Raw genomic sequence first — 12,011 nt, 5'->3', positions numbered from 1 at the left:
ATTTTATAAGCAGCTCAAATGATTACTTAAAAACTTGAGTTAGACTTTAGCATAACATATTCTCCTGTTCTTGTAGTCTTATTTATTTAAATTTGCAAAGTTGTTTTGACTTGACAGTACTTTACTATACTGACTGGGCTGCTTTTAAAATATTAACGTAGCACTTCACTTGGGTTAGTTTCAATAATGTCTAAAAAATCTCATTAATGGTAATGCAATTAGAATGTTATTTATATTGCTCCATTGTTGCATGTATGAAAGGTGGAAAAGAAGATTTGCAACCAAAATTGGGGTGTGTGGATGAGTGAGTGGAATTTCAATTTCAGTTACTAAATACTATCTTTCGGTCACTTTTAAATCTTATCCAAAATTTAAGTACCCATTACTAAATCCACAAGCCCTGTTTGTTGGGATTGATGAGGTCTGGGTTCTCTTTTTAATTTATAATTCATGAAAAAAATTACAGGCAAAATACACACGAGGGAATTTTGTTTTTTATTTATAAAAAAAACTTTTCAAAAAAACTGTGTGCAGAGTGGCTCACAGTACACACAGAAAAACCTGCAGTTCATTTAGTCACTCCAAACAAAATATCATTGAATATTTAATTTATAATTAGCATAATGACAACATGAAAGTCTCAGCCTAACAGAACCAAAATAACCCAAAGTAAGGAATTTGGACATTTTTTTTTTAAAAAAATGCATCAGTTATATTGGGGGGGGGGGGGGAGAGACACATAGATACAGATTGTTAAAGAAAGCACAAATAGAAATAGCCTTTTTTTCATGCCAGGAGCGTCTTGAGAAACTCCAAGTCGCTTCTGGTGTGAGAGAATTGGTCATCTGCAAGGACGTTGGCCAGGGGATGCCCAGATGTTTTGATGTTTTACCATCCTTGTGGGAGGCTACTCTCATGTTCCCGCATGGGGAGCCAGAGCTGACAGAGGGAGCTCATTCACACTAAATAGCAAATTGAAGTTCACTGACTTTCATGGAAACTTACAAACATTTTGTGCAACCCAGATACAAGAAAGATTAGCCCCTGTTAACTACACCCTAGAACATGCTGATTGAAGACCAGTTTTCCATCTCCTTACTCTATATGTGCAAATTAAAGATTAAGAACCATGAGTAGGGAGAGTTAGGAGACTTTGGAGATGGCCATCAACTGTTAGCACATGGGTAGCTGATCAATTTGAAGGCCAGCTAGGGTACATTGACTCTTGAGATTACCACGTCAACTGCCATGACTCAGTGTTATGGAATCATGGGAATTTTAACTTTACAAGGTCTTTAGTCTTCTCTACCAAAGTGTGCTGGTGGCTCACCAGGCTACAACTCCCATGAATCTGTACCATTCAGCATAGAAGTAAAAATGGTGTCAAGCTGCATTTATTCTACTGCATAGATGAACTCTTTCAGTGTAGAGTCACTGCTGTACACACACTAGTATTTTTCATGGCTTTTTTCAAAGCTTATGTGGCTCTTGGTGATTTAATACCATACAGAAATTTTCTTTTGAAATACAAATAAACCTACTTTTTAAAAATTCCACTAATGTGTGATCTTTTGATGTTACTTACTACACATACGATACAAAAAGATCTGAACGTAAACCATAACTGGCCTGTAAAAAATAAAGTATTTTGCAAAAATAAATAATTGGAATACCTATTAAAATAATGAGCTAATCTAACATAGTAATTTAATTACAAGTATTTCATGAGAAGATAAAAGTAAACAATTAAATTTTATTGTAGTGTCTAGTTCAGAAATACAAACCATAAAATGGTTTCTACCCACACATGTAACTCTGTGACCTTTCCCTTATCAGTCTAGTGATTCATTCCTTCCGTGAATAACTTTTTCCCAAAATTGTCTGGTCAATTTGTTAGAAAAAAACCCAGTATTTTGTGTGGGAGCAAGCATGGTGTAATGGTTTGAATGATGAAGTAGGACTCTAACAGACTAGCACTTAAATCCCAGCTCAGGCATGCAAACCTCTTGGTGAGCTTGAGAAAATTGTACTTTTTTAGGGCCCATCTACATGAAAATTCTGGGCTGATCTGAAGCATTGGTGCTTCGAAACAGCCCTGGATTCTGCCATGGTGTTTACATGTGCTCTTGAACCATGGCAGTGATGGGAGCTCAGATGAACCTGGTTTATCCCACTCTGTGCCTTTCACCTTTATTCGCCTTTGCCTTTACCTTTGTCAGTGTAGCAGTGGCTACAGAGGTCAAGAGAGCTATTGGCTGTCACTGGGTACTTTTACCAATGTCGGCATAGGGGCCCATGCAACTTGGAGAAGAGAGAGGAAATGAGGGGAGCAATCCCCCTCCTTTCTTCAAGCCATGTGAGCACATTTTCTGGCATAGGCAAAGATGCTCAGCAAGGGCTAGGAGCTCTCTGGAGCTCCATGGCCACTCCTGGGGTGACAAACAATGACAAGGGTAAGTGCCATCCCATTTTCTTTGTGCCAAAGGACACAAGAAAAGCTGGCAGATGGTATTGGCCCATGTGAACAATGGAGCTGGTTCTGAATCAGAACTGGCCAAGCTGTACACACATACACATGGTTTTGGCCCATGGAAGTGCCTGGATATCATCTGAATGACCAAGAGTATCTTCTGGTACACTTTGGTGTGTGTGGGCCAAGTAGACAAGTTATTAGCCTCCAGGGAAGGTAAGGGGAAACACCCACTGAACAAAATCTTATCAAATCCCAGTGATAGGTTATCTTAGGTTCACCATAAGTTGGCAAGAACTTGAAGGCACAAAAAGCAAACAATGTTTTGTTCATCTAACATTTTGCTTGATGAAAATAATGATTTTAACAGGTTCAAGACAACTAAACTTATTCAGGAAGATTTAACAGCTTTTTTTTTTTTTGAGATTTTTGATACCATGGATTTTTATTGTTCATCTATATCAGATCTATTCAATTCTGGATTTGAAAGTCCTGGTCTCAATATAGACTTGCTGTTTTCCAAAGATCAGTGTGTTTGTAAATATTAGAAACAAGAAAATGATCATGTACAGTGCTAATTGGCTATCTAGGGCCCCATCTACGCTACCATGTAATCCAGTTTTTGAATGCATATTAACTGCATTGAGCTGGATTATATGACAGTGCAATCGTCTATAATCCAGCTCAAAGTAGTTAATTTGCTTTCTGAAACTGGACTGTATGGCAGGGTAGATCCAGCCTCAGATGTGTCTACCATACCCCCGAATTCTCGTGTTTTGCCAAAAGACATATCTGTAACACTTGTAGGAACAAGTTTCATTAGTAATTTATTAGATTACTTGCACAGTTTCTTTTTACTGTTCACTACTTCTGCTATCAGTGAAGGCGGGTGGTATTCATGTGAGTGGGAAAATGAATCAATTCTGCTTTTTAGTCTGAACTGTGAAGGAGTTCTCCAGGGTTCTGAAGCTGTATTTGTAGTGGTTTCGGCCACAGATAATACTCTGGCCATTACATTTTCTGCAGGTTGTAGCTTCCAAAAAGACATAAAAGAGCACTCACACATGCAGCAACATTACAGTAATTCAGGCTTGGGTCACTGTAGCCAAATCGATCTTCTTAGGACATAGTTTATCTGAACCTGAGAAAAGGCAAAGGGCAATGCTATAACTATGATTCCATTGCTATGTTGCATCACATTCCATCGAGTTTGTAGGTAACACTTAAAATTTTTTCCAAGTAGCCTTCCCTAAATAGCAAATCTCAGGATTACAGGATGGAATAATGGCAGTTCAAATGGAATTTTACTGCTATGATCTTTTCACATGAAATAGCATAGGCACAGCCAACCAAGCTGAAAACCCTGTCTTCAGAGTCAGAATAGTGTTATACAGAAAATTAATGACCAGCTGCATTTCTGTGGATTTTAGTGAAACCTACATGTGACTAGTTGGGTCTTTGTCATGTCCAGTAAATAAATGTTTGTGTTAAACTATAATGTGATTCTTTTCCTGCTTTCTGTAAACTGACTAAAGCCTGATCCAAGACATTTGGCTGTTCTAAGCAGCTGGACTTCATATCTGGAAAGGTGCACTAGGAATTATTTGAGACTCACAAAGATTCATGGTACATGGCAAGCAGAGTTTATCTCCTTTATGTTTTGTTGCTTCTGTTGTGATGTTAGCCTTGCACTCACCTTTTAAAAAGGCCAGCAAGCTGGCAAATACAGAGGAGGGAAATATCTTTTGGGTTTATTTTAGCTCAATATCTGTTCCTAAGCTAAATGGCATCCTTTTCATTGATTTTCCTAGGTCTCTTTATTGCAGGAATCTTGACACAATGCTGGGCCTATTGACTTTTTTCCCAAAGTAAAATCAGCTCTTTTTCCTTATATTTTCTGATGTAGCTAAATAAAGTATTTTAGTTAGTGTTTTAGTACTTTGTTTTTTACATAATTCTTCCTTCAATAAATGTAATTGTATGTCCATAAAATGTAAAATCTGCTTCCCATAAAGCAGATAAACCTATTTCCATTCAAACTTAGAAAATGGTTGTAACCCAAAGTGATGCAAATTTCAGTTTTACCCAGAGATTTTTGATTTTGTTATTTGTTCAGTCACTTCCGACTCTTTGTGACCTCATGGACCAGCCCACACCAGAGCTTCCTATCAGCTGTAGCCACCCCGAGCTCCTTCAAGGTCACTTCAAAGATACCATCCATCCATATTGCCCTTGGTCAGCCCCTCTTCCCTTTTCCTTCCATTTTCCCCCAGAATCATTATCTTTTCTAAGCTTTCCTGTCTTCCCATTATGTGGCCAAAATACTTCATCTTTGCTTCTAATATCCTTCCCTCCAGTGAGCAGTCAGGCATTATTTCCTGGAGTATGGACTGGTTTGGTCTTCTCGTGGTCCAAGGCAGTTTCAGAATTTTCCTCCAACACCACAGTTCAAAAGCGTCTATCTTCTTTCGCTCAACCTTCCTTATGGCCCAGCTCTCACATCCATAGGTTACTACAGGGAATACAATTGATTCAAGTATGCGGACCTTCATTGCCAGTGTGATGTCTCTACTCTTCACTATTTTATTGAGATTGGTCATTGCTCCCCTCCCAAGAAGTAAACATCTTCTGATTTCCTGCCTGAAGTCTGCGTCTACAATAATCTTCGTTCCTAGAAATACAAAGTCTGCCACTGCCTCCACGTTTTCTCCCTCTATTTGCCAGTTATCAATCAGTCTGGTTGCCATAATCTTGTTTTTTTATGTTTAACTGCAACTCAGCTTTTGCACTTTTTTCTTTCACCTTGGTTAGAAGGCTCATCATCTCCTCCTCGCTTTCAGACATCAAATTTGATTTTAGGCCAGCTAAATATAATTGCTATCAAGCTGAATAGCTGCTTTCTTTTTACTTTTCTTTTTAGATATTAAGGACATATCCTACACTTATATAATTTAGTGTTCTTGGAGCAAGCTGTAGACAAGTAGCAAAATGTAGCACTTGTGGATTCTTTCCAGCGGGATCAAAGCAAGAAAGCATGGATGGAAAACTTCTCTTAGCAATTGTTTCTACTACAAATGTTGTTTGGAAACAAATTTGGTCTTTAAATGTTAATGAAGCTCTTGTTTATGTCTTGATTTGTCTGGCCCAAAAGAAACAGGAAAGATATAGGAGGGGGAGAGATGGAATGGAAACACACAACTTTCCAAATTTATAAGCTGCATTTTAAATGCAATGACTTCCTCTTGTGAAGCCTCACTTCAGAAGATTGATATAGCTATTTCCAAATGGAGGGCTCCATGCACAAGCAATTAGAAGTCACTCTGCAAGCAATCCATCTTATTCTCATAGACAGGAAAACGATGCAAGAAGCCATGGAAAAAAACAGAAGACAGTTTGTGAAACTCCCATAAAATTCAGTGAAAGAAGCAAGAGAATGTCATGATAAAAGCCTTGACTGCAAATATCTTGTTGCTATTGCAGTTTTAAATCAATAAATAGCAACTATTCTGCTGCCTTTACATTAGCAGTGGGGAGTCTGTGGCCCTGCAAATGTTGAGGTCTCTCAGCTATGTTATGTCCTGCTATGTTCTCCCATACCACCATTCAGTGACAACAGGCATTAGACCATTGTCTTTTCAAGTTACCATCCAGACTCATTGTGAATGAAGGCATAAGGCAAATCATATCACAGATACCAGAAGTCATTCTGGACATGCATTTCTATTTTTCTGAACATGTCTTCAATGGGGATTCCCAAGTATATGAGTACACACATATGCAAGTCAAGCACACACATACATTTGCTGTATTCCAACTCCCACATTAAGTCACATATAACCAGAGAACTGACAGTAAAGTCCTCTTCCAATCTGAACTGGTTCATAATTATTGTCCATTTTACCCACAAAAAGTATCTAGTCAGATTTTTTTGAATCTGTTTCCAAACATGATCACTACCAACAAGGTGTCTATATATGGAAATCCCCACAGAGTATGAGGACAAATTGCAGAGCTGGAAGAAGCCATTTTCTAAATATCCTCTTTCACTAGCAGGTGATAGACAGATCCATATGTAGAACCTAGCTCTAAAATAAGAATACCCATTACTGAAGTACTATCATGAGTACCAGGAAGTTGTAAGAAAGTCTGATAATTGTTATCTCAATGGGATAAGGCAACTACAAGCTGTCACTGAAAAGCAGATAGCACCAACTGTCTTGTTGATCTGTTTTAGAAAGGAACCAGACTAAGAGTTCATCACAACAAGTCACTGATTCCTATTAGATTGACAATTTGTGGTACCTTTTGAAACTCCTTGAAATTAATCTGTCTTAACATACTGAGATTTGTTTTGATATTTTTCTACTAGAAATCTCATTCATCATTATGTTCCTTCTCAAAAAAAGCATTGAATAACTTTAACAATATTATTCTCATTGTGAGAAAATCCTAGAAAGCAGTACGGTTTTTGAAGTCATTGTGCAATTTAGGATTTATTCTGTGCAAAATTCACATATTGGTGATTCGCATAGAACACAAAATTTTCTGTACAGATAACATTATTTGCTTCAGAGGAAACAACATGCTTGCATAGAAATATTATTTTTCATGCAGAAAATTATGTTCAGTTGATCTTTTAGGAGTTCTTTGTCACTAACCAGACTGTTTTTCCATTAGCCAGGGGGACATTGCAAGCCTATTGATTTAAAGAGGCAATTGTTTGCAGACGTGATCTTAAAGAAATGCTCTGCTGGTGCTGAGGCCATAATCCCTTACATTTTTAACAGATAGGGGTTGCTATTCTAAAGAATAGAATAGTGTCAAGCAAAGCTACATTTATTTTGCAGGGTCATGCTGTTGAAGAGGTGAAGGGAGCCTCTATGTCCTTGCAAACCTGGATTATACCTGCATGTATGCCAACTACTGTAAACTATCATCCTTTTTTGCCACCTGTACTATAGACAAGCTACTAGGATCAATCAATCAATCAATATTTATTAATGCTCCGACCAATGGTCATATGCATTTACAGAAGCAACATCAAACAAACATCTAGATACTAGGAGATTCAAATGGAGTATACTCCCCTCTGCCTGATTGTATGAACATTTAATTTGTATTACTTGGTCATCTCTGCAAAAATCTCTGCAAATTATCAGTGGTTATTTTTTCACAAGGACTTAAGAGTATTCAATGTTAACTGCTTGGAATCAACAAGCAGAGGAATTCTTGATTTCTCCTTGACAATGTTGTCACAATTTTGTAAACAGCAGTGTCCACTTTTTAATCAATGCCATGCTGTCTTAAACATCTCTATCTTGTCATTATGAATAGGAAAGAGCCCGAATCTGCCTGATCTACTTGGTTAATCAACTGGCCAACATGGAACATTCATTCCACCATATTCTTTTGTTGGAGATTAAGCACATCACAGACACATTTGCCAATATCTTGGGCATCCAGAGCAGAGACATTTATCGCATGAGCAACAGTTTTACTGCCATAGCAAAGCTTCTCATCCGACAGCTGGAAAATGAAACTGCTTCCGAGAGCAGGTAAAATGAAAATTCACATTATTTTATTTGGGAGACTAGGTGGAGAATATATGTTTTATATAACATAAAGGTCTTCTTTAATATCTCAGTTGAAAATTAGTTAACCATGAAATACTCTTCCAAAAGGAGATGTTTGTCATCAACTGTTGGCTGCTGAATCCTTATGCAGAATCAGGGTTGGACTGTGTCGCCGTCTAACTGAATGGTCGGATTTTCACTGATTTTCTTGATTCCATCCCAGTTTCTCGTAATGGGACTCTCTTGATGCTGATATTATCCTCCATGTCCTTAGGAGTCCTAGCCAGCAACGCTATTTTGGAGCATGCTGGAAATTGCAAGTCATCAGAATTGAAGGTCAGAATTGCAGGTCAACACATCAGAAGTAGAGACAAAATTCCTACTTCTGATGTAAATCAGTGACATATTTTAATAATTGTTGTTACACTTTGGAGAAGGCTCCAAAGACAAACTTTAATGACAAAGGTTGCATTGTCACAAAGCTGACATTTCCCATAGGTAAAGAGAAGGTCAATGTGATGCATCCCTTTGTTTATCACCATGGCAATAAGACTCTGAGTCCCTCCCTAAAGCCGAAGTGCCAGTTCCCTGCTATTGAATTGGACACTCAGCTGGAGGAAAAAATGGCAGGCTAACTTTTCCTACACTTAAACAGTGCTTCATGGCAGCCTTTCTTTGCTTCTGTTCTCTACCCACCTCCTTGTTGTGGCAGATCATGCAGTAAGACTTTAAAAAAAAAACTTAGTGTGCATAACAGGAGAATTGTAGTATCACAGATATAGACTCCACTCCAGAAGAGATTGCAAAAAATCAGAGAGGCTTCAGGACAGGTTGAAACAGGGAAAAGGTTGAGAAGAAATGTAATTTTATTGACTTTGCTAAGAGATAATCTCCAGGGGCCTTTCTCTTTTCTCTGACAGTGTCAATTTCAGGTTTTTATTGGAGGATTAACTCTAAAAGTTTAGTAGTTATATTTTCCTCATCCATCCTCATTCCAATGTTGTTTGTTTATTATGTTTTTAATGTAAATGTATTCCAAAGTTGTCCTTCCCAGCAGATATAAATCCTAGTTCTTAAAAAGAAGTGTGGACTGAAATGCTTTATGTCGGCAGTTTACACTAGGACCGAAAGACATTTATCATATGATAAATAGTAATATTTAAATATATGTAGGATCCAAAGGCTTAAATTCCAATGATTAATCTCAATTAAAATAGACCCATTGACTCAGTTACTAATTCACAACTGAGTTGGGCTAGGACTTCAGGAGACCAGGACTCAAATCCCTGCTCAGCCATGGAAACATTAAATGAATCACACATGGACTAAGAGCAAGGCAATGGCAAATCTCTTTGACATAAATTTGGCCAAGAAAACACTGAGATATTGTTGCCATACGCAGGAATAAGCTTGATTATACATAACAAGAACACTTAGGAAAATCCTATTTATTCAATGAGTTTATTTTAGCTGGAATTAGCAACTAGATTGGGCTGGGCACAGTGCAACCTATAGGTTACAAACAGCCCCCAAGGGCTGTTTATGTGGTGTCCAGGGATTCCGATTCAAAATTTGCTCCAAAATGCCACAACGTGATTTCTGGAGAAATCATATTTGGAGCTCTTCATGGACAACTCCCTCATAGATGAAAGTGAAATTTTATGATTTCTTAGAAGACCCCAGACAAACAATTCCTTTCAGGAAAGTTGGTTTGGGGTGTGGGGAGCATCTTAAAGGAACTCCACTGAGCAAAGTTATCATAGTTATGAGATTTGGCCTATGGCCTCCATTTCATTCTCTTTGATGCTATGAGTGATACCAGCTTTCTGGTAATGTAAAGAATTTGGGGTATTTCCTGTCTGAGCAACAGGAAAAGTGCTGAGATTTCTCTCTCTCTCTCTCTTTGAAGGGAGTATGGGAAGTGTTCCTTTCCTTGAAGTTCACATTATTTGTGGTTAGAGAAGGTTTCTCCTTTTTCTGTGTTCCTCCAATAAGAACAAGCAATATAATAAGCACTTTTAATTAATTGTATATTAAATGGAAATGTGTATGTGTGATTTTGCATATAAAATGGACATCATCATAATAGCCTTACTCAGAAATTTCAGTAATTGTGGTTAAAGTATCAGAGTCCAAATGGCTTAGATTTGGAAGCTTGAAAAAGACATTTGCTTGGAATGAAGCAGGTTTGTTTGATTTATGTTCAGAGTGCACTTAGGTTCACAGTAAACATTCTGCCTTGCCTTCAGAGCTCATTGTAATTAATGGATTGTGCATCCCTGAAAATGAGTTTGGAATAGAAATCCATTCATTGAAATCAAATTGTGAATGAAGTAGATTATGCTGACAGTTCAACATTATTACTGTCTGGCTAAAAGTATTCATATTGCCGATATTATAAATCAAGTCAGAGCTACGCATTCATGAATACAGTCACAAGTCATTTTCTTTTGGCTTTCATCTCCATGTCATAATATCTACAAACATTTCACCTAAGAATCTGAGCCCATCTCCATGGGAATGGAGACTTGTGTTTGAGGTGAGGAAACTCATATGACAAGTTGATGGACCATCCCTAGGAAATATTCCTTTTAACATCCCCTCGCTATATTGGTTATGAGAAATAGTTTTTGTTTCATTAAATAAATAAATCTACAATAGATTCTTGATATCTACTGTCGTTTTCACCTACTGGTTTTGTGAACCAGTGGATAACATAATCTGTGGGTGCTCAAGTCCCATTATCTTCAATTGCAAACATTAAGATTTGCTTTTTGGGATAGATGGATGGATGGATGGATGGATGGATGGATGGATGGATGGATAGATGGATAGATAGATAGATAGATAGATAGATAGATAGATGATAGATAGACTCAAGCCATGGATGGTTGAATCTGTGCATGCAGAATCTGTGGATAGGGAGGCTGGCTATACAATTGTATTTTAAATGTTCTAATATATATTTTAAAGAATTCCTTTTCCATCCACCAATTACTTTATTTGGATTCCTCCTTTGTCCAGAGTGGGACTTAATGCAACTTCCAGAAAGGCAGAACATTACTATAACAATGCATATAGTTAGCCCTCCATATCCAATGGTTCTTCATACATAAATTCAATCAATAATGGATTTTGATAGCAACTTACCTGCCCAAATACATCTCCCTTTAAGAGCCTTAGGCCCGTCGCAAACTCTGTTCCTGTGGGAGAAAACCTTGCTAGCATGTCCCTGACGTCACGAGACTCCGCCTCTAGCCCCGCCCCTTTCTCCGCCCCTTTCTCTTTGCCAGCGTGGTTTTTCCTTTGCTAGGGCAGCATTGCCCGCATTTTCTCTCAGTTGGCAGAATTCAACTGAGAGAAAATGCGGGCAATGCTGCCCTAGCAAAGGAAAAACCACGCTGGCAAAGAGAAAGGGGCGGAGAAAGGGGCGGGGAGAGAGGCGCAGGCTCATGACGTCAGGGACTTGCTAGCAAGGTTTTCTCCCGCAGGAACCTAGTTTGCGACGGCTCTTAGGATCAGCTAGGGAAGCCCTGCTCTCAGTCTCACCCTCTTCTCAAGCACGATTGGTGGGGATGAGAGATGGGGCCTTCTCAGTGGTGGCCCCTCAGCTATAGAACTCCCTCCATAAACATAATCATTATCAACAACATTATTGTTATTATTCCTTACTTTTCCTCTAGAATCAGGATCCAAGGTAGCTTTAAAGCCATACAAGCCATAAAAACATACTGAAACAATAACAGAATGGAAATCATTTAAAATCTTACTCTAAAACAAATATTAAAATTAGTATACCACCACGAAAATGTCATTTCATGTTAAAAACTAACACCCACAGGCTTGTTGAAAATGAAGAGACTTAACCTTTTCCATCGTCACCTGCACAAACACAGCCTTGCTCATTTTTGCACTATGGAAACTTGTGTAATACTTGTTAATAAGTTTGAGTAATAATGAATTAATTT

At 38.1% G+C, this 12,011-nt stretch overlaps 1 protein-coding gene across 3 annotated transcripts in view; it reads left to right on the top strand.

Moving 5' to 3' along the window:
- Nucleotides 1-12,011, top strand: part of VEPH1 (ventricular zone expressed PH domain containing 1) — a 149,073-nt gene that overhangs the window by 61,197 nt on the left and 75,865 nt on the right. For all 3 annotated transcript variants that reach the window (XM_060767640.2, XM_067466013.1, XM_060767642.2), the window contains exon 8: nucleotides 7,805-8,025. In XM_060767640.2, the coding sequence (XP_060623623.2) occupies nucleotides 7,805-8,025 (221 nt within the window). The remainder of the gene's footprint in view (nucleotides 1-7,804; nucleotides 8,026-12,011) is intronic.

The sequence above is a fragment of the Anolis sagrei genome, chromosome 3 (assembly GCF_037176765.1).
Source record: "Anolis sagrei isolate rAnoSag1 chromosome 3, rAnoSag1.mat, whole genome shotgun sequence".
Taxonomy (NCBI): domain Eukaryota; kingdom Metazoa; phylum Chordata; class Lepidosauria; order Squamata; family Dactyloidae; genus Anolis; species Anolis sagrei.
This window is presented reverse-complemented; position numbering and strand designations above follow the sequence as displayed.